At 34.5% G+C, this 23,353-nt stretch overlaps 1 protein-coding gene across 1 annotated transcript; it reads left to right on the forward strand.

Annotated features, from left to right (window-relative positions):
* The first annotated feature begins 457 nt into the window (after positions 1-457).
* On the forward strand, positions 458-23,353 carry LOC142620840 (endoribonuclease Dicer homolog 3-like). Its single transcript, XM_075794139.1, has 26 exons — positions 458-558; positions 694-874; positions 1,119-1,232; positions 2,139-2,273; positions 2,827-2,896; positions 3,983-4,047; positions 4,143-4,274; positions 4,438-4,590; positions 5,043-5,172; positions 8,271-8,376; positions 8,518-8,710; positions 8,802-8,962; positions 9,093-9,311; positions 9,431-9,696; positions 10,202-10,473; positions 10,622-11,184; positions 11,281-11,369; positions 12,168-12,385; positions 12,484-12,693; positions 14,572-15,048; positions 15,434-15,706; positions 16,035-16,358; positions 17,017-17,269; positions 17,551-17,662; positions 18,256-18,485; positions 23,209-23,353. Exons 1-26 carry the CDS (start codon positions 458-460, stop codon positions 23,214-23,216), a joined length of 5,055 nt encoding a protein of 1,684 aa, XP_075650254.1. The 3' UTR covers positions 23,217-23,353.

A 23,353-nucleotide genomic window follows, 5' to 3' on the forward strand; every position in this document is an offset into this window, starting at 1 on the left:
CCTTTCAAATTCTCTATACAAAGAACTTAAAAAAATAAAAAGAAGTTAAGAAATTACCAAAACAATCCTACTATTTGTTTTTTATTTTATTTGTTCTTTCATGCTTTTGGCGTTTTACATAATAGTAATACTGTGTTAATTAATCATCATCCCTTCACGTTTTTATGAGTATTTGTTAATTGTTATGATTGATATCACGTTTGTTGTGTTTTTGCTCTCCCTTGCATGAATTCATTCATTCAATATATAATGAGAGAGAGAAAATTCAGAGAGACAGAGAATCATAGACCATTAATAGTTCTGATACTCAATTTCTTTTTTTCACGCGGTTCAGAACTCTTTGAATACTTAACTATTTTTGACATTGTGTGTCAAACCCCATATGTTATACAACATAAATATGCATTCTACAATGCAAGATTTTCATACTTCTCTTAAAAAAAGAAGTTTCAGTGGCATGGCCTCCAACACTGAAACAAGTCTTATCAATGCTCTTCTTGATCATTCTCCTCAAGAATCACCAATTTCCCACAATTCCAGGCACTTCTTTCCTAGAAGGTTTTTTCATTTCTCTTCTCTTTTTTTTTTTTCTTTTTTTTTTTCATCCAAATATATTTTGATGAGGTGAAAGGTGGTGAATTTTACTAGTATGTTCATATGCACATATGTGCATGTGTATTTTCATGTGGACAGGTATCAAGAAGAAGTGTTTGAAGTTGCAAAGAGGCGGAACACAATAGCAGTGTTGAAGACTGGTGCTGGGAAGACTATAATAGCTGTCATGCTCATCAAACACGCTGGTCAAGATATCAACTTTTGCACTGACCATAAGAAGATCATTTTCTTGGCTCCCACTGTTCATCTTGTTCATCAGGCAAGTTCTTTTGGTTTCGCCTCCTTTCATTTTGCTTCCTTTTTGGCACTTCCCTTGATTTCAAATATTATTGTCCCCCACCCATCCTTCTCTCAATATTTTATCCCTATTGATTTCTTTGAACCTTCAACTAATAAAGTAAGTAATTAATGAAAAATATATCTTTGTTGCAAAAAGGAAATAATATAATTTATGGCTAATTGATTCATTTTCATGCTGAAACAAGCGGGTTTTGTGGATGCAGCAATTTGGTGTAATTAAGAATTATACGGATTTTGAGGTGGAAGAGTACTATGGAGACAAGGGGGTTGATGAATGGAACTTAATGCGCTGGGAAAAGGAAATTAATGAGCATGATGTAAGTTTGATTCTTACACCATCAAAATAATGATAATAATGTCAATGATCCCTCTACTCTAGTGTCATTGTATATGTTGCCAAAAGAAGAATTATTATTTTTGATAATCAAAAGAAGAAGAAGAAGAAGAAGAATTATTGGTGCATGTATACATAATCTATCTATGGTTATCTAACTGAATCTCCAATTCTGTGTGGAATGTTGGTATCCAAAAGTTTTGGCTTTATGGGGTTTCATAATTTTGGTTTCGAGAGCCAACTTACTGCAATGCATCCATGTTAACAACATTAAAAAAAAAAATCAAAATCTTAAATGGGAAACTTGCACTGGCTAATCAAGCCAACATTTGAATGAATAGCCAAGAAGAAACAAACCATGGTTATCTAGCAAGTTTTCAATAGTTAGAAATCCTGGTCTTCTGGATAACTGGATAAGGTCATGAAGATGTTGTATTGATTGACTCAAAGATTAAATAAAGAAGAGCAATGAGCAGAGTGTCAACTTTGAAGAACTTATTTCGTATTTCAAAAGTACATGGTTATTTTCCTTTCCATATCTAAGTTTTTTGGTTATGTACTAACAAATCAATATGAGATGCTGTTAGATGAAAGCAGTAAAAATTTGTGATAAATTTAGAATAACAAGCTATTTGAAGATGTTTTATGAGCATTTATCACTTGTCATGCTCCACTTGTAGATAAATTCAAAATGTTGAGATTCTAAATCAATATTCTTATGTTACCTCACAATAATGTATGAATATTTCTCGATTTACTTGTAATGCTATTTTCAAGAAATCTTTCTTGAATCATTCTTCATGTATAAATATCATTTCCTGGAATCCCAGATAGAACTGAGTATTCTCAAGTTTATAATTGATCTATATCTTTTCTTCTTATCATATAGGTATTGGTTATGACACCCCAGATTCTCTTGGATGCCTTGAGAAAGGCATTTGTCAGTCTAGAAAAAGTACGCTTGCTGATTTTTGACGAATGCCATCATGCTACTGGAAACCATCCTTATACAAAAATAATGAAGGTTGATAACTTTTGTCTCCAGGAACTCTTCCATTGTCTTTGTTGTAATTCATCATACATCACTTTCACTTTCATTTTCTTTACACAAGTACACATATGGGTTTGGTTCAGTTTATATATGGTGTAATTTTTGGTTTATGTTACACCACTCAACATTTTTATTGGTTAAGTATATCTTTAAAGCTACTGTTGGGTTACCTTTATTTTTTCTCATACTTGTCATCCTCTTTAAATATCAAGTGATTTGAAATTAAAAACCATCTCATCTATAAATTGTTCCAAATTTAAGTGCTGGTTATTATTTTAAAATAAACTAAATGCATGACTTTATAGATTGGAAAGTAAACAACACCTGATTGAAATGATATTTGTTACGCATGATACGCATAGAGAGAACATGTGATCCAAAGGTGCAATAGTTGACAATTAATATAATATAAAGTTGTTGAGGGGAGGAACTTGAACATAACCCTATTAACATGTATGTATGTATGTATGTATTTATGTATGTGATCAGCTAGCGCCTGAATGATTACTATCTTGTTATGATGAAGGAATTTTATCACAAATCTAGTGAGAAGCCAAAGATTTTTGGGATGACAGCATCACCTGTAATTAGAAAAGGTATGATATTGCTGTTTCTGCATGCTTTTTAGATCCTTAATTTCTATTGCTTCCATTGATATTTCTTGGCAATTTTTCTCTCATTTTTCAATTGTTGAGGTTTGAAGCTTTGAATCTGAAGTTGAAAAGTTTGTTAGGTGCGCTTAACAATTCTGAATTTCTTGTTAAATGTTGAGTATTAGTCTGTCTACATTGTATTTAGCCTTCATCAGTGATGCAGATTTAGAGGAAGATTGCTTGGCACTTGTTGAGATAATCAGTTCATGCCTCTGGTAGCATATGGCTTGATAACAATAATCCTCATTCTGCCATTCCTTAAGATACTCTAGCAGTAGTTACTAATCAAGTGCTATGCCCTCTTATTATGACAGACCTTCACCCATATTTGTTTTCCTATTACATAGTATTGACAATTACTAAAATTCACTTAATCACACTCCTTGTTCAACCTTCTCAACCTGCTCTTTCTAAAATTCTAACTAGCTCTCTAGAATGTAAAGGTCCATTAAATCTGCTAAGGATTTTAGTTGATTGCACATTGCTTCTGTTTTAGATCTATTGAACTTTATGCTACAATTTTTTAGTGGAAATATACAGTAATCCCCCTTGCAAATTTAATCCAAACTCTGGTAAAAACCCATAATTACTTTTTATACGCTTATTATCATTAAGTCAATACCAATGTTTACGTTATAATGGTTTCATATCAGTAAGTACATTTATAAGTTGATAGAAACATCTGACAGTTTAAATTATTAGATTTAAAAACTGTGGGTATTGTTGGAGGTACTACTGGATATACCTGATGTGTATAGTTTTCCAGTAGTAAGCTAGTCTTCTCATAGTTTGCTCATCATCTGAATAATCATGGGATCCTAAAGAGAATGATTCTTAGTGGTAAACTCCTTTCCATCTTAATTTCAACATTGTTTACAAATTTGCTCCTTCTTGTTATACTTTGTGAGACATAATTTGACCTTATTTTTCATGGGTCGTTCTTTGCATATTCATTACCAAGTTTGTCTTATCCAGGCCTAATGGTATATCACATATTTTAATGTAAGTATATGCAACCCTGTGCATCAGGTGTCTCATCCACCATTGATTGTGAGTGTCAATTGTCAGAACTTGAGAGCATCCTGGATTCCCAGGTACATAAAGATTTTAATGATTGTAACACTCTACATTGATCATGGGACTAATCTCCATCATTCACACATAAATATATTGAAATATGCTGCTGCAGATATATACTACTGATGACAGAAAAGAGATGGAAGTATATGTTCCTTCTGCAAAAGAAACTTGTATATTTTATGACCAAGCATGGTTTCCCAGCTTGAATTTGAAAGAAAAGTTGGAAGCCTCATGGTCTAAGGTATTCCACGATCATGTTATATGTAGATGCATGCATATATGTACAAAAACATACACAGACACACAAGCATGCATGCTTGTTTACACTCAAACACATCATTCTTTGCTGCTTTTAACTTTGTGTGCTAAAGTGAGAGAACTAAACAAATTTATTCCATGGACAGTTTGATGCTTTATTGTTAAAGTTACCCGGGTCAAAGCATAGTCACTACAAAGACATTGATGAAAAACTCAAGACGCTGCGAAAGAGGTTGTCCAATGATCTTGCAAAGATTTTGTACTGCCTTGATGATCTAGGTCCAATATGTGCTTATGAGGTATAATTTTACTCTCAGAATGTGCTCTCCATAGAGACCCTCATATTTACTTTAAGAAATCCAACTTGTGTTAGTCACAAAATTATCAGCCTATGAATTACTGTTTATATACACAGAGAAACACATCAATTACCGTAAAATTAACTTTGGTAAACAAGTTGTCTTGAATAAAATTCATGAGAATGAATTTTTGGTTGGTATTTTTAATTATTATATGTCATAGTTTCTTACTAACTAAACAAACTTTGTTAGTTTCCTCCCATCATGCTTAAGTCCATCCTTGTGTGAAGAAACTGTCTATTCTAATTCTCCAAGATAAAGCATTTACTGTTAAATAACTGTATTATGGTTACAGGTGAAAGCTCCCTTGCACTGCTTCGGTTTTCATTATCTTGTGGTCTTTCCTTTTGGTTCTGATTTGATACTTCTATATAATGTTACTTTCATTGTAGGCTGTTAAAGTTTGTCTAGAGAATGCCCCTACCGCCCAAGAAGATTTTGAGGTTTATAGAGAAATTTCCCTAGAGTGTAAATATTTTCTTGAGGAAGTCCAATGCATAATTGGGGAGCTTTTTCCACTTGGTATGCCATTATACAATCGCTTTCTATTATAGTCCATTCTTTACAGTACCAACAATTTGATCTTTTTTCTTTTTTCTTTATTGTTGTGTTCTTATCTTGATATATATATTAATGATGCATTTCATAATCCACAACAAGCTGCTTTTGTTTCCTTTTCCTGTAATTATGGTTGTTGACATGTCTTGTCTGTTTCATTTGTTTTTTTCCTTAATTAATTTTTATTTGGGTGTTGCCATTCTTTGTCAGTAATTTTCAATCTCTCTATCAGCCATCAGTTATTGTTGATTTCTTGATGTTTAGCAATAATCTACATTTGGGGAATCATTTAACAATTTTTCATTTTAAAAATTTCCATTTCATTAGGAAAAATGGGAAATTTATAATTATTTAACCTAGAAATACTTAGAAAGTACTTTCTTTGCTGTTTTTATGATAACCTTCCTTATTGTTAATGGTATTTCCTGCCATTGAACACCATAAATGAATTATATAGTAGTAGTCTATATCCTTTCTAATCCAGACGAGATATTAGATGAGTTCAGATTGGATTCAAACCATCTTTATCAGTGCTTTGTTTTATATATATTTTTTGTGATTAACATACAAATACCTCTCTTACATTGTGCTAAAACTTGTATAATTTTTCTCTACTTGGGCACACCAATAAAAAGGGGGGACAAAACTTTTAAGTTTCTACTTTCAGCTTCAAAGTCACTTGGAGTTTTCAGTCCTCCTCTGTCCTCTAATCTTGTCACAATATCACTGAATCCACATTGGGATATCATTCCATTCATAAAGTATTCTTCAACAGTGGGACATTGAACTTAGGTAATAATGATGTTTATGTATTCTTCAATCATCTTTCTAGTTTCTTCTGCAAATGGTTGCAAGTTCAGTGTTGAGAAAATTTATTTTGTTGTTTTAGTAGAAGTGAGCCTACTGTCACACTTCTTTGCCTGTTTTGGTACTTCTTTTTCTTCCAATCCATATTCCAATCTTGTTTGTAATGGTTTTCCTAATGATAGAAACTAAACTTCTGGTGCTTCCAAACCATACATTCTTTGTTTTAAGGTCTAAAAATCTGGACTTCCCTTTCAATAGCCCAAATTCCCCAAAATCCTTTTATCCACATCTGTTATTAACATTCTTGTAATTTTGTTCTGTTACTAACATTCTTATAATTTCACAATTGCAAACCGAATTTGTTCTTCCTCATCTCTTTGCCCAATTAAGGTGCATGCACAAGAGTGGAATGGTGATTTGAGATGTTTCCATAAGATTCTTAACCAAAAAATTCAAGATTCCCGACATGATCTTGAAGTGGAAGATTTTCCCATTTATTCCATCATATTGTTTAGTATTTCAGTAACATGCAAATCTAAAACTCTCATGGACACGTCATTTAGATAGCACTGGATAGTGGATAGATTCCAACATTAGTGGTGTAAACACAAGATTAGACCTCCAATTATATAGACCTGTGGGCATAAATGTAAAAAGAAGATGGCCCAACCTTTGGCCTTATGGATGAAGCCTACGAATAATTGGGCCTGATACTTACAAAGCCCAATCATATAATAATTATGATTTCTTTTGAGTATCTTGTTATTTGTTTTTCCTCGCTAGTTTAGGAGTTTAATTTCTTCCTTGCAAGCAAAGTAAGGTTTTGGCACCCTATTTAAGAAACCCTAAGTTCAGTCTCCTAAGACAGATTCTGATTGATAATAAACTTTCTTTTATTATTATTTTCAGTGGTACGTTATCAACTCCAACTAACCATAGGTGCTGACTCTTAGAGGTTTGCCCTTGCTTGGTGCTAACTCTAAGCAGGTAGATGCTAACTCCTAGGTCCCCTATCTTCAATTTCCTATTCTTCTACTTTATAGGGCATCGTTATAGTTTGTCTTGCATCAAATTTGGTATCTGAGCTCTACTTTGATGAGATTGTCAAAATATATGGTCTTCCCAAGACAACAATGTCGGATAGGGATGTTCACCTCATAACTTATTTTTGGAAGACCTTGTGGCATTTGATAGACACCAAAGTGAAGTTTACCTTTGGAGTTTCAAGTAGGATATGTATGATTCGTATTAGACCAACCTTTGGGAGTGTTTAAGAAATTGCAAGCTTGTAGTACTGGACTGTTTTAGATATTGAAATGGGTTGGCCCAAATGCCTATGCCATTGACTTTGCTCATGATTGTGGCATTATGATACAAACCTATGGATAGAACTCACCCTTGAAAACTTGTTTGCAAGGAGAGAGTGTCCAAGAGCTTATAAACACATAGTTAAACTTGCACTTAAGACATGTGGGACACTTGGATCATAACACATTAGCTGTACTTTCCTAGGTCCCCTTATCTTTATTTTTCTGTTCTTCTAGTTTATTGTGCATCGTTTTAGTTTGTCCTGTTTGAATTTGGCCAAAGCTTTTCAATAATTTGTGCTCTAAAATTCTAAATCTAGCGAGAGCAACACATAGGCACGTACATACACACCATATGTTTAGATATATGTATGACCAGCATGGGGATGAGCCTTGATCTCATAGTGTCGTATTTTCTGCTTACTTATTACCGCTTAACATACACAATCTTACTACTTTCATTGATGCGGCATCTACATTATCAATTACAGTGTCGCATAGAGTTCTGCCAGCCATGTTAAAGCATTTCGATGATAGCTATCATTACATTGGTAAATGCATATTTTCATAATAAAACATTTTTTTCTTGTTGACATTTTTTTTGGAGTGTCTGCTTTGAAGAGTATGCACTTGCAAAATTTTAAGTAAGTGCATTCATTGTCACTGTCATTGAGGAATTGGAGAAGCATCATCTGCACTAATGTTATATTGCTGCAATCACCTGCTCAGGCCTTTTATTTTTTTAATGTAATAACAGATGTTCTTATTGATAATGCTTTTATTTTTTGGAATTTATCTATTGTTAGTTTTGTTCTTACCTGATAGTGTTATGCTGGTGAGCATATGCTGCTATATGATGTTATTTGCCTGATGCACTATCTATAGCCATTTGATTTAGTTTTGCTTGAAGTGTTAATTACAAATGTTATTTCTTTTTTGACTTCTCAGGCAATGAAAATTTTTTGGATGTTGGACTTGACCATACTAAAGCAGTTCATTTTGGCTACATATCTCCAAAACTGCATGAACTGCTTCAAATTTTCCTATCATTTGGGTAATATAACAACTTTTTTTTTTTGGGGGGTGGGGGGGGGGAGGAGATGAGGGGGGATAAGAAGTAATAGAACAACTTTACCACTCTAGTAGTATTCAAAACATTACAAAGTCAATTTACCTTTATGTTTTGTTGTTGCAGAGGAGCTAGCCATGTACCATGCCTTATCTTTGTTGATAGAATTGTTACAGCTAAAGTTATTGAAAGATTTGTGAAGAAAGTTACCGGTTTGTCTCATTTTACTGTTTCATATTTAACTGGAAGTAATACATCAAATGATTCACTGGCACCAAAAATGCAAAAAGAAATTTTGGAATCATTTCGCTCTGGAAAGGTATCTGACCTTTTACATCATGGAAACTGACTTATTGGAGAGCTTTGGTATTTTTAATCCTAAATAATCAATGAGTAACCCTTCTATATAGGTCAATCTATTATTAACTACTGATGTAGTTGAGGAGGGGATTCATTTACCAGACTGCTCCTGTGTGATACGTTTTGATATGCCCAAAACAGTCCGGAGTTATGTTCAGTCTCGTGGACGAGCTCGACAAAATGATTCTTTATTTATTATAATGCTTGAAAGGTGAAGCCTTCTCTTTCTTGTTTGTGTGTGTATTTCTTGTAAATGTTGAAGATTTCGTCTTCAGCATTCTTAATGTTTGTCTGTGTTCTCTACTGTATACTATATAGTTAAATTTTACATTGGTTTACAGGGGAAACGTGAAACAAAGGAATCAACTATTTGACATCATAAAAAGTGAGTATTCGATGAAAAACACAGCATTAAATAGAGACCCTGATTCATGCAGTTTGAAACCTTGTAGAATTGGGGAAACAAATGCATATTTTGTCAATGCAACTGGAGCATCAGTTAGTTCAGATTCTAGTGTCAGTCTCATACATCGATATTGTGCAAAGCTCCCTGGTGATAGGTATGCTTATGTGATCCTTGACAGTTATTCAACAGTAGTCATATACAATATGTGTTTACTATCCATTTCCTGAAACATTAAGCGACTTCTTTCATATTAATTGGTTTCTATATAAATAGGTACTACACTCCAAAGCCAAATTTTCAGTTTTCAATTTCCAATGGGTTTTATGAGTGTAAATTAATTTTACCTCCTAGTGCGGCCTTTCAAACTATAGTTGGCCCCTTGAGCAGTAATTCTCAAATATCCAAGCAACTCGCATGCTTGGAAGCATGCAAGAAGCTGCATCAAATGGGTGCTTTGAATGATCACCTTCAACCTTCCATAGAAGAGCCTTCAGCAAATGATCTCAATATAAATTGCAAGGACTCAGCTTTGGGTGCCGGTATGCATTTTTATGAACATACTATTTGTTTGGTATGATTTGCATTACAAGCATATAGTTTTCAATCCCTAGGTAATAAATATAGTAGCAAATATCTTGAATTTTAATCTAACACAGTTCAGAAGACCAGAATATCTATAGCAATAATGAAAATATCCATGGAAAATGCTATTGCTTGCAATCCTATGATATACTTGTCCAGAAAACTGATAAAGGATAAGCATATATAAAAGTTTCTGCTCATGCATTACATATTATGTGCTTTAGTAACATTACCATGTCCTTCATGAGAGGATACTATTGATTATGTAAGTTTCTTTCTGTCTACTTTTGATTAACTGCTGAAGTTAGCATTGCATGGTGCTTGATACTTTAGTTATTTCATATATATAAATGTGGATTTTTTGTTTGTCTGTTTACATCCTGATATTTTTTTTCATATGTAAGTGCTGAGGCATTTTGTATTTCCCTTTTCTTTTTCCTTTTTCCTTTGTGGTGTTTGAAGGAACAACTAAAAGGAAGGAATTGCATGGATTAACTAGTATCCATGCATTATCTGGAACTTGGAGTGAAACACTTGATGGCACCATATTTCAGGCCTATAAATTTGACTTCTCCTGTACTATTATTGATGAGATTTATTCTGGATTTGTTCTTCTAATCGATTCAAGGCTTGATGATGATGTGGGAAATGTGAAATTGGATCTTTACTTGGTCTCAAGGATGGTTAAGTCTAGTGTTTCTTCTTGTGGGCAAGTGCATTTGGATGCAGAACAGGTACAAATAAAGCTTGTGTGAATGCATTTGTGGTCTTTTTTGTGTGTGTGTGTGTGGGGGGGGGGGGGGGGAGAGGGGAAGGAAAGGGGGTTAAATTGCTACATATGATGCTTGTGTGAATGCATTTGTTGTCTGTATTTTTCACCAGATGACGAAAGCAAAGCGCTTTCAGGAATTTTTCTTTAATGGTTTGTATGGGAGATTGTTTGTTGGATCTGAATCAGCTGGAACAAAGAGAGAATTCCTACTTCAGCATGAAACAACTTTACTGTGGAGCCCATCGTGCATGTATTTGCTTCTGCCACTTGACACATTGAACACTTCAATTCATGAAAATTTGAGAATCAATTGGACGGGAATCAAGTCTGCTGCTTCTGTAGTAGAATTTTTGAAGAAAAACTCCTTTCTGGGTTCTCATCATTATAATGGTAATAGAGAAAATTCATCACCATGTAGGATTAATTTATCTCAAACAAAATGGGATGCCAACATAATCAACTTTGCTAATTGTTCAGTCAATGTAAACGATCTTAAAGATATGGTAGTGTTGGCTATTCACACCGGAAGAATCTACTCCATCATTGAAGTTGTGAGTAATTCATCGGCTAATAGTCATTTTGTGGGTGATACATCTGCTGAGACTTCTTTTGAACAGATGCCTAATGGGGTTTTATCAGATTATAATACTTTTACCGACTACTTCCACAAGAAGTAGGTGATTTATTATCCTGTCTTTTGTTTTGCATTTATTGGCCTATGTATTTGCCTGGATATTTTATGTTTGCATATAATATGAACCCTGATCAGGTATGGAATTGCACTTATGTACCCGGAACAGCCTTTGTTACGGTTGAAGCAAAGTCATAACCCACACAACCTTCTCAAGAATTTTAATGGTGAGGTTTGTTTATTTGCATTCTTGAAATCTGTTGTAATCATTTTTCTTGTGTATTTTGCAATCTACACATTATCTTTAGTTTCAATCAGGTCTATAATCTTTTCATGAAACTTTTGCACTAGTTCTCCTTGTAATATTTCTTAGTTTTGAGATTATGATTATGATTCGTGAGCATAAGTTGGTCTTGATCTATATAGAGGGAGACTTCCTTTTAGTTATCCCATACATACTAGAAAGGCCTTACCTTATGTCATTCTTGAAACCTTTTGAATATGAACGAAAATATTTCACACACATTCTCCACCACAGTCATGACCAAATCTCATATTATCAGCATCCATTTTGCAGCCCTGTTGCTGACTCTTCATAGCCACAGCTGTCTGGCTTTTTTTTTTCTTGCAACAAAAAATGCCCAGTTCTCTCAGATGGTTTTTTTTTTTTGGGAAGGGTTGGGGGGTGGGGGAGGGGGAGTTAGAATTCAGATGTTGGCAAAGGTAAACTATTAATAAAATCAAAATCTGGCTGATGCATCCTTTGTAAGAGTAAAACGAGGGGACTTAGTCTTAGGCACCACTACACCAGAATAGTTCATAAGGCTAATTAAGGCTCATGTAGATAGACTCACACATGAAAGAAGGTGCCGATTAGTTTATATTCTCGGCATCTAACTGTAATAGAAAATTAAGTTGGGTAATGATTACAACTTTGTTTACATATCTTTTTTTTTTATATATATAAAAAATCTGATTTTACACTACAGTCACACTTTATATAATATTTTCTTTTCACTGCACAGGTACTTCTTCTTGTGATGGCCTAGTTAATGAAAAGACACAAATTCATGTTTTTGTGCCACCTGAGATTTTAGTCTACATCAATGTTTCGGTGAACGTTTTAAGATCATTTTACCTGCTACCAGCGTTGATGCACCGTCTGGAATCTCTGATGTTAGCCAGCCAGCTTAGAGGAGAGATCAGTTGTCCCTCTAGTGACTTTCAAATTTCAAGCTCATTGGTTTGTCCTATTGTTGGATTGATATATTGACTTGACTTATCTAACTTCTAATGAATCATTCAGTGTTATGATGATCTAATTAACATTTTTGTGATTAGATTCTGGAAGCACTGACAACACTAAGATGTTGTGAAAGTTTTTCAATGGAGCGTCTGGAATTGCTTGGGGATTCGGTTCTAAAGTATGCTGTGAGTTGCCACCTATTTCTTAAATATCCAGAAAAACATGAAGGACAATTAACTGCTCGCCGCTCATGGGCTATTTGCAATTCAAACCTACATAAATTAGGAACTGATCACAAATTACAGGTACCTGGCATTATACTTATCTTTTGCTTAGATTCCTTTAATTAATCAGCAATTGTCATGTCCAAATTTTTAAAATAAAATATATATTTACTCTGAGGTGCATCCTATAATCTAAAACTCCCTCTCCTTTCTTCAATCAAAACTATATGCACTCTATCAATTTATATTTAATTGTATACTGTCAGTTTTTCTTTTTACTTCCCCCGACCCCTGCACATATAGAAGTGATACGCTTGAAACATCTTCTTTTTTTTTTAATGAAATTAAAAAAAAAAAAAAAAAAAAAAAAGCTCTTGATGAGAGAATGAGAAGGTAGATGTCCCCAGTCAGGGGAAGGAAGGGGATAAATTTGGGACTAGTGTGACATGGAAATTTGTATTATCAACTACCCTTCAAATTGGATGCTATATCTTGTCAATATTCACAGTATTGTTACCAATTTTCTTTGTTCACTTTTGGAACTAACAAGTAATAAAAGAAAAAAGAACATATTACCAATTCATTCTTGTGCTTTCTTACTATACTTGTTTAGTTGTCCTACTATCTTCTGTTACCTATGCTCATGTTTCCCCGCTAAATTTTCGTAAGCTATGAACCCTATCATAGGAGTCTCTCTGCATTTCTGTCAACAATATGACTCTGGAAGTTAAATTGAAACAAACCAGAAATACTGTGGTCCATGTCTTAGGTTCATGGTGTAGACAAACTTAGAAACTTGGGTTGACTGCTTGGAATGACCCTTGGATTGAAATTTCTGCACCTAAAAATCTTCAACTTATTTTTTATCAACCAACTCTGTCTTTTATGCTTGGATTGACATTCCGTTCACTTGACAGTCCTGTCCACTCTCTATGAAGTCATATTTGTCTCATAATTGTTGAAACCATACTGAGGCTTCTTTCTCCATGTAGAAAGAAGCCATTGAAATAATTTGGTGAGAAGAAGTGTTGTAGCAGTTGAAATTTTGATTAGCCTTGTATATGTAATTTGAAGGATTTTCTCCCGCAAATTTGGAACGTCCAATTTCAGCCTTCTGAAGGTTGACAACATCTCCATTACAAATGGGGTTCTTGACCCCTGTCTTGACCAATTTGAAGGATTTTCTCCCTCAAACGTTTGATAATATGTCCAATGACTTTGTTGCCATCTAACATATCTATTTCAGACATTTTTATAATCTCTCTTTTTAGACATTCTATCCTTTATGGATGTTTTCCAATGATATTGAGACAAGCTCTAAACACACATGCACACACATCTATAAGTGATATCATTGGGTGCATGATGGTACAGTACCTTTCCTGTTCTAAAACCTTTTGAAATGGCATTTTTACTTTTTCTGCTAATCAGCATCATGTTTGTATTTGAATTTCTTGCTTTGGGTAAATGATATTGTTGTTTTGTAAACATGTTTGGAATTTTGGAATATCTAACATGTATATATTACCAAGTGTACATATCCTTTTAGTATCCTCCATTTCCAACATATTATGTTCATATCCTGCTTTGCCACCCTTCTTTCACTATATATTGGATTCTACATTGGGCTCCATTAGAATAATTGTTAAATGATTAAATCACAATTTCCTAATAGCTTAAACTTTAGGGATAAGTAGTCATTTATCATAATATCAGAGCAGGTGATTCCGAGTTCAAAGCATGTCTCCATTCTTCTTACTCCCACTTTAAAAGTAAAAATTCCCATGTGCACGTGAAGGGAGTGGTAATTTATCAGGCTTAATGGTTTTCTGATTTCAAAATACCTAGTTGTCTCACACAACATCCTTTTATCCTCTGTATAAATTCACTCTTGATTGTTTACTTATATTCAACATAATTTCCTGAGCAATTGAAATGAGGTTATTTCTTATTTGTTAGGGTTATATACGAGATAGTGCATTTGATCCACGTCGTTGGGTTGCTCCAGGACACCGTTCTATACATCCTGTTCCTTGTGAATGCGGTGTGGATGTCTTAGAAGTGCCCTTGGATGCCCAATTCCAAACTGTAGACATGAAAGTTAAAGTTGGAGTTTGCTGTGATAGAGGTCACAGATGGATGACTTCAAAAACAGTAGCTGATTGTGTTGAGGCACTCATCGGAGCATACTATGTTGGTGGTGGATTGGTTGCTGCACTTCACATGATTAAGTGGCTTGGAATTGATGCTGAACTTGAGCCTACATCAGTACTTGAAGCCATTACAAGAGCATCTCTACATTTTTACATCCCAAAAACTAATGAGATTGAAACTCTAGAGTCAAAGCTTGGGTATATATTTTCCACCAAGGGTCTGTTACAGGAGGCCATAACACATACATCTGAGCAAGAAGCAGGAGTTGGCTACTGTTACCAGGTAGCAATGAAGTCTCTGCAAGACTTTGTATTTGATTGAATTTGCTCTCTTTCTGTCGCTTTTAATCTAGAGCAAGCAGAAGGACATCTAATAGGTTTAAAACAACTCTATAGATGTCTGATACACTAATGTTTCAGAGAGTTTTTAGTTGATAATATGCAAGCTTTCACATTCTAAAGTACAGTTGAATTTATATACACATACATTCAACTATACTTTAGAATGTAAAAGCTTGCATGCCCTCTCTCTCTCTCTCTTTCTCTCTCTCTCTCTCTCTCTGTGTGGGATATGTAAAAGTGAAAACAAGATGATGTAGATGCAGGATTTTCTGTCTCTATGAAATTCCGTAAGAAGTATCTTTTATAACATTGTGAATTTTTAACAGAGGCTGGAATTTCTTGGGGACTCAGTATTGGATCTGCTAATTACCTGGCATCTCTATCAAAGCCACAAAGATATTGATCCAGGCAAGTTGACTGACTTGCGTGGAGCTGCAGTTAGCAATGAAAACTTTGCTCAAGCTGCAGTCAGAAAAAACATTCAACCACACCTTCGACATTGCTCTGGGTTACTTCTTTGTCAAATAGCAGATTATGTGAGGTCATTAACTGAATCTACTGAAACCACTAGGACACTCGAAGAACCAAAATGTCCAAAGGTAAGTTCTTATACTGCCTATTTTTGCTTTCTTTAGAGTGAACTGCACTACTTGTCTAAAAAGTAAAATTTGAACACATGCCATATGTATCATATACTTAAAAAATTTATTTCTTACAAATTGTAGTTGTTAGAGCTAGTATGTGTGAGCTTGATATTCATTGTCGGCCCAATATTTGACAGCTAAAGCTTTTGAGACCAATGGTTTACCACCAGTAGTTGCATAGGCTATTTGGCTGTTATACTTCTTTATGGATTGCCACTTTGTGGTTATGCATCTTTATTTTTGCAATTAAGAGTTTAAAGTGACCATTCTTATTCTGCTACAGGCTCTTGGAGACATGGTGGAAAGTATTGCAGGGGCTATGCTTATTGATACCAAGCTTCATCTTGACGATGTGTGGAGAATATTTAAGCCATTATTATCCCCAATTGTGACCCCAGATAATCTAGTACTGCATCCCTTGCGTAAACTGAATGAATTATGTGACTCTCTTGGGTACTTTAAAAAGGAAATATGTAATGAGGGAGAAATTGTGCATGTTGAGATTAGGTTACAACTTGAAGATGAGCTATTAATTGGGGAGGGATATCATAGGAACCGAAAAGCTGCAAGAGGACAAGCAGCTAAGAGTGTATTGAAGAAACTTGAGGTTTGTTGGTGATCTATGCCTGGATGCTAGTATTTGAATACCTGCTTTTATACATATATTTCTGTGTGAGTGTGTATTCTTTTTCCAAAAATGCATTAACTTTTTAGCGCACTTGATCTTTTGTTAGATCAATTTCAAAGCTGTTTTTAAAGGAACTTCCAGACCCTGTGCAAAGAATGAAATACTTAATTTTTTTCCCCCTTTTATCAAGAATATCCATTTAAGTAGTTAAAAAGACATGTCAATTAAGGAGGTAGCAGAGAGTATGACTTTGGATAGATTAGAATGGCAAAAAAGAATACACATGGATAACCCTAATTAGTCTATGGAGAATAATACATAACCGACCCTAAAATTTTAGGATTAATGCTCAGTTGTTATTGTTGTTGTTATTGAGAGTATTGTGATATTCAATTTAGAATTTAAGGGTTTATATAATATAATATGAAACCCACATAGATCAAATTTCTGTTCTTAATGCAGAGTCCAGAACTCCAAACAAATAACTTTAATTTCTAGATGATGTTTGCCAGATGCTTTGGTGAAAAAGAGTAAATGTCACATATCTCAGATTGCTGACCACATGCTGCATGTATCAGATTAATGTCTAACTTGTCATCACCAATATTTACTAAAGCTGTAAAACTTTATGCAACAGAACAAAGGAATTTTAGCCTCCCAGTGTGATTTCAAGAGGAGAATGGATTGTCCTGGTCATACTAATAATTCATCATCCCAAGACATCGATATTGATAGCTGCAGAAAAATAACCAACGAAGGTTCTTCAGAGCCAATAATCCAAACAAAGCAAATAACGGCTGAAACACAATTGCCTGCAGAGTCAACTACAGATGCTTCTCTAGGCCATGACCGTTCCAAGAAAACCTGCAGTCCCAATATTGCCACCCCAGGTCTGAGCCATTTTTTCTTCTTTTTCTCATTTTGATAGTTAAAAGTCAGTGATCCACAAGATCACAGAAGATAGTGATCTAAAAGGACCATTTATGAGATTAGAGTATGTTTTATCCTTTATTTCTTCACTAGAATATTAGCTAAGCCATGATCCTTGCAGTTATCTCTCTCTTTAATTCTTAAAATAAGACCCGGTGGTCTTCCTGCCTTATTCCAGCTTACCCTTCAAAAAATGTGGGAAAAAATTTCAGGCTAATTTTGTAATAGGTTCTTTTTGCAGTTATTGAGTCAATCAACTTCGAAAAAGGAGGACCCAGAACCACTCTTTATGACATATGCAAACGACTGCAATGGCCAATGCCTACATTCAAACCAACAGAACACAAATCAAGGTTAGCTTCATATATGCATATTATGATTATGTTCAAGTTATACTTACGAGGTGTAACTGTTGTCAATGCTACGCGACTTAATAACTTCCCGTTGGAAGAGTTTTTTTTTTGGGGGGGACAAATACACGATTAGATTGCATTGCTTCCTTATACCATCCATATTTGCAAAATGTCAAGTTGATCAAATGAGTGAATAAATTGGATAGTAAATAGAATCTAATCAACAAAGTTGGCATGTATGTTATCAAGAAAGGAGTACGTAATCTAATAGTGAGATTTTCAAAATATTAATCCAATAAAAAGTTTTAAGTAGTCTTAAGACTAATATTGATAGATAGTTATAGCCATGGTTTTAAAAATCGAACCGGACATCAAACTGTTTTTTTTTTTAATTTTCTGTTTTGACCAGTTTTTCCCGATTTTTGACCGGTTTTGATGCTTTTAACCGGTTGAACCGGCCAGACCAGCCGGTCCAGTCCGGTTTTTAAAACAGTGGTTATAGCTATTATAACTTTATCATGAGCTATATATTACTCCAGTATCGTTGATTCTTTTGGTTTTGGCCTAACTATTATCTCCTTTCCTTCCTACAGAACTCCAATTGAAATTGGTGAAGGCCCTGAAAGAAGAACAGGTTTTAATATTTTTGTTTCCCAAATTAGCATCCACATACCAAACTCTGGGATTATTATGTGCACAGGAGATCCGAGAGCTGATAAGAAGAGCTCATTTGACTCTGCAGCACTTGCCATGCTTAATGAGCTTGCACGATTAGAAAAACTTGTGATTGCTGACTCCCAAGTGCTTTCACTGAGAAATACAGGTGAATGACATCGTTTGACTTTACCACATTACATTCTCTCAAATTGGAGTTATAGTTGATAGAAAGCCAAATGTTACTGAATTCTATCCTTGCTTCCTAAAAATTTGAGTTATGCTGCTAGTGCTATGCATAGAGCAAAACATCCCTTTAGGTTCACCATTGATGATAAGATACACTCCATTTAGAATCAAAGTTAGGTTATACAAAATTTCTCCAATTCCACTCTGCTTGATTTTGCAGGTTTCTATTGATTGTATCTAATTCTAGTGCCATGTTGGAAAATTTCGCCCACCTTTAATTTCTTTAAATCCGCATCTCCAATTAGACAACATTATTAGCGTTTGGTTTCCTAGGCACAAATACCTATTTAGGTCCAATTTGCAGGCTACAATGCAAATATCAATAAAGGGGGGAAAAAAGAGGCTTTAAGCTCAATATGTATTCCATTATTACTCCAGACCATAAATAGAAACACATTGATATTTAGTTAAAAAGCCTCATGGCAATGTTCGGTCCCTCATGAGAATAAATACTATATGCACAATAGAAAGAAATGCTCTGAACTATGTGGTTATATGCGATTAAGTGGTTCTTAAAAAAAGTTAAAAAAGGAGGTTACCCGAATTCAATATATTGCAGAAGTCATTATGTAACGGATGAAAAAATAGTGGCTTATCTACCAAATGAATGAGAGAGCGAGATTGATTCCTTCAGGCTCTGATTCTAATAAAAGAATAATCAGTCTCTTTTAGATTAGAACCAAAAATAGGGGATGGTTGGGAGGATTTTTGTACTTGTTAAGGGGGGGGGGGGGGGGTGAATGTCTCCTAATTTATCACTGCAATTTCAGAGAATAAAAATAGAATGAGTCATCCATCAGCGCAAAGAACATCTATGATGACACATTTCTTAAACACCCTTCTTTTTCTGCAATCAACACATCCTTTAGAGTGTTGTAGAATATTATTAGTCTAACTTCCAATGGCACCTCACTGTACAAATAAATCAAATAAGAAATTCCAAGATGAGTCAGATTTTCAAAAGTAAAAATAAAAAATAATTTAAAATAATGCAACAGTAAGGTCTCAGGTGAAAATTGTTGCAGCACACAGCCTCTGATTCTGTAAATGTGCAGTTGGTATGGTATAAATGTGAGGTTCAAGTATCATACAGTATACCAGTCCAAAAAGAGAGTAACAAAATAAATATATAGTACTATGTACACGATCAGAGACATATTTGCATATGCTTATCTAAAAGAATGGGTTCAAATAACCCTGTGGTTTCCTCTGTTTGGTGAATAAACCGGTAACTGGCAACTCAAAGAACCTGAGAAAAATGCAAATGAGGAGATTCATTAATGAGAGGCAGAGAGCGAGAGACAGGACGATCTCACATCAAAAATTGTAGAAGAGATAGTCACCTAAAAATGACAACCTTCCAAATCTGCTTATTCATCTTGCATGAGGAAGTTATTGCATTTTTCAGAGTCAAAAGACATCATGAAAAGCCGTCTCTCAAAATAATTTATTCATCTTCCTGGGGCATAACATTTATAATTTCTTGGCCAACAAGAATTTGCCCCCTGCTATTGGCAAAAAATAAATCCCATCAGCATGTGGACGCTATTTAATGATTCAAACAAGCATTCAACCACGTAATCAATCACACATTAGTAAAAAAGAACAACATACAGCAAATTACACAGGTCTATCAACATAATAAAATTTAACAAACTGATAAATATTAAACTAATGTTAATTTTCAAAAATAGTCCAAAACTAGAATCATAACTAGGACCTAAGATAAAAGAAATCATATTCAGTAAAATGCTTTTATATCTTAAGCAAACACAAGGTAGGAAAGTATTGATGAATCCAGCCTCCCAAAGCTTATCAATTATAATAAGATACAGATTTAAGGTTTCTCTTGAATAATTGAAGTTGCTTGTACCAAAAATAGTCAGATTTATCTTTATATCCGTAGGCCACTATTGAATTTCTACAACCAAGTAAAAGATGCACAAACTTTCATGTTATCTTTGGAAAACTGATGGGACAAAACAAAATTCTTTAGCTGGTAGATAGTATAACCATCTACCTTGTGAAGATTGCCACAATGCTGCATAGCCTTGGAGATCATCATTTCAATATTAATATCCTCTCCATAGCCAAAAGCCATAAGAATCAAGTGTAAGCTGTCCAAAGTGAGGAAAAAAAGGGGCAGGGTTTGATGAACACTCCTCGTAGGGGACTCTAATTGTTCATCTTTGTTTAATATTGCCTAATCTTTTACATTAAAAGTTCAAGGACATCCCAAACTCAAGTCTTGCTTGAGGTGCCTCTCAGGTTTTATGAAGCCAACAATAAATTATCATTCTCCAGTTATGAGCCAAGTAAACAAATCTACCCTTCAGGAAGCTTTTGGCTCAACTTCCATAAGCTCCTTACTTGCATAAACTTCTTTTAGCTTGCGAGTTTGAATATAAATGTTCTCAATTTTATTTTTCCAAGGAAAATGTGAACTTACTGTTAAGCTGTTCTCCTTTAAATTTTCCAGTGAGTCAGCAAGCTCCACTTGCTTTGATGCAGTTGCAAGTAGTGCCTACAAATGAAGATGACAAATACAATAAAAACAAGAAACTTAGTTGAACAGGAACTATATTTTTCAGAACAATTCATGTTTGGGAGAGAAGGATAATTTACTTTCTTTGTCTTCTGTAAGTCATATTCTATGGATTTGATACGACTCAGAGATTCCCGAAGCATATCGTCCTTTTCTTGAGGAATTTTTGTAGGTTTGCTAACCAGATCATTTACCGTGGTTTCTAATTGCTGCAACCTCTTCCAAAGTGGGTCCTCTTTGATTGACCGTGAAATATGCTGCTCTTGAGGTCTTAAATCAACAAGCTGGGGCTTTCTATTGTTTTGGGGTTCGCTATTGTTACCTAAATGATTTTCTTCTTTTTTTTTATAAGTGCTATTGTTACCTAAATGATTTTCTGCACGCTGCACTGCAAAAAATCTCCCCAACCAAGGTAGTACTAGATATATACATCCTAATATTTTTAGTATGATGTGAACCACTAAATTTGTTACATAGGGAATGAACTTCATCGGCCTTCTTGGTTGACAATTGTTGGTTGAATCACCTGTCACAAGTACCAAGCCAGGAGGATGTAAAACAATGTTGCATTAGCAAATATCAAAGTAGCGAAATTTCTTCTTCTTCTTCTTTTTTTCTTTTATAAGAAGTCACAAGATCTTTATAGAACTTTTGCACTGAGAAAGTGAAAAACAAAATGACAAGTTCACCTCCCCACCAGATAAAGCAACTTGCGCAACAATGAGACACTGACTTCATAGGCATTTGTTTTCAAGTCCATCTGATTGGGACCTTTGACAAAACTAGGCATATTTTACATAATTACTTAAGAAAGTTTTTCATTATAGAAAATTCAAATTGGAAGCCCCCATGTAATATGTTTAATTGACATGACATGAATTGATTGGACCAACTAGCACATGTGACTTAACAACCGCCTCATCAGTATGAATGGAAGGACTAAATTTAAAGCACTATATAACGTTAGGGACTAAAATCCAAAATTTTAAACAAAAGGAGGCAAAATCAAATTAAACCCAAACTTAAATGGTGCAATTGCAATTAAGTCTTTTTTTTTCTTCATAATTTGATAGTTAAAATTGGGGGGGGGGGGATGGGGGGGGAATTTGAACCCTGGATGTCTCTATTGGAAACACCAAGAGGTGCCAAAATGAATTCTTTCTACTCCTAATTAAAGGAGAACTTCAGCTGACAGCCTGGCCCTTCTGCCCTGAATGTCCTAATTGAGCCTGGACAACAGGACTTAGGCTGCCCAACACATTTTCCTTACTACTGCTTTAATATTTGACTTACTAAAGAATGCAGAAAGTAGGAAACAGTTCAATAACTACTTAACAAGTAGATTTTAACCAATGTCAAACTACCATATAAGTAAATCATGAAAGTAACTTGTTGTAAACCAATAATCAAAACCAACAAAAATTTTAATGATTAGAAGTTCTGCGTGATAACCTACTTGTTAAACAAGCATCTTCAAGCCTTACAGCTCCACCAACTGGTTCAATCAGGTTGCAGCTAGATGCATGGTCACTGTTCCTTTCCTGATACATAAAATAGGTACAGAGCAAGGGTTACAGAAATGAGTTGATATCTATGCATAGGTACAATCAAAGTCCAAGATTTACATTTTAATAAAAAATAAAATATAGAATAACTCTATGTAAAAGAGCTCGTTCAAATACAGTGTCATCAAGTGGACACACATAACAACGCATATCCTCACAGAAATTATACCACCATGTTGTAAAAAACATAGTGGTGAAGTGAAAAGGCCTCATATGATGGTGCTTTCTATGGACTAAATGCATCATATATAACACTGATTCCAGCCATTGATTTTATCATTCCAAATAAATTTAGCGTGCATTTGGCATTGGCTTAAAAAGCTAGCTTTTTTTACTATTGTGCTTATTTTTGCTACTATTGAACTTATTTTTGCTACTATTGAACTTATTTTTGCTACTATTCATGAGTCTCATTGCATTTTTTGATACTATTCATAAGTCCCACAGTACTATTTAAGCTACCTTTTAGCTTTATTTACATTACTTTCAGTAAAAAGTTTCCAGTTTCAGCTAAATAAACTGTTTCCAAACAGTCATTTAATGAAATGGTGGAGCAAAAAGCTTCTTTGCTCCTAGGGGAACCAAAGATGCTTCAAGAGTTGAAGAACGTATCAAGTACAAAAGTTATTATCCTTTAACACTTCAAAACTCAAGGTCATGTTTTCTCCAACCATGTTG

The sequence above is a fragment of the Castanea sativa genome, chromosome 12, assembly GCF_040712315.1.
Source record: "Castanea sativa cultivar Marrone di Chiusa Pesio chromosome 12, ASM4071231v1".
In the NCBI taxonomy this organism is placed as follows: Eukaryota; Viridiplantae; Streptophyta; class Magnoliopsida; order Fagales; family Fagaceae; genus Castanea; species Castanea sativa.

Coding starts and splice junctions, on each gene's coding strand:
- LOC142620840 (XM_075794139.1), top strand. CDS start 458: ATGGCCTCCAACACTGAAACAAGTCTTATCAATGCTCTTCTTGATCAT. Junction 10,474..10,621: donor TGCATTTGGATGCAGAACAG/GTACAAATAAAG, acceptor ATTTTTCACCAG/ATGACGAAAGCAAAGCGCTT. Junction 15,049..15,433: donor GAGTTGGCTACTGTTACCAG/GTAGCAATGAAG, acceptor AATTTTTAACAG/AGGCTGGAATTTCTTGGGGA.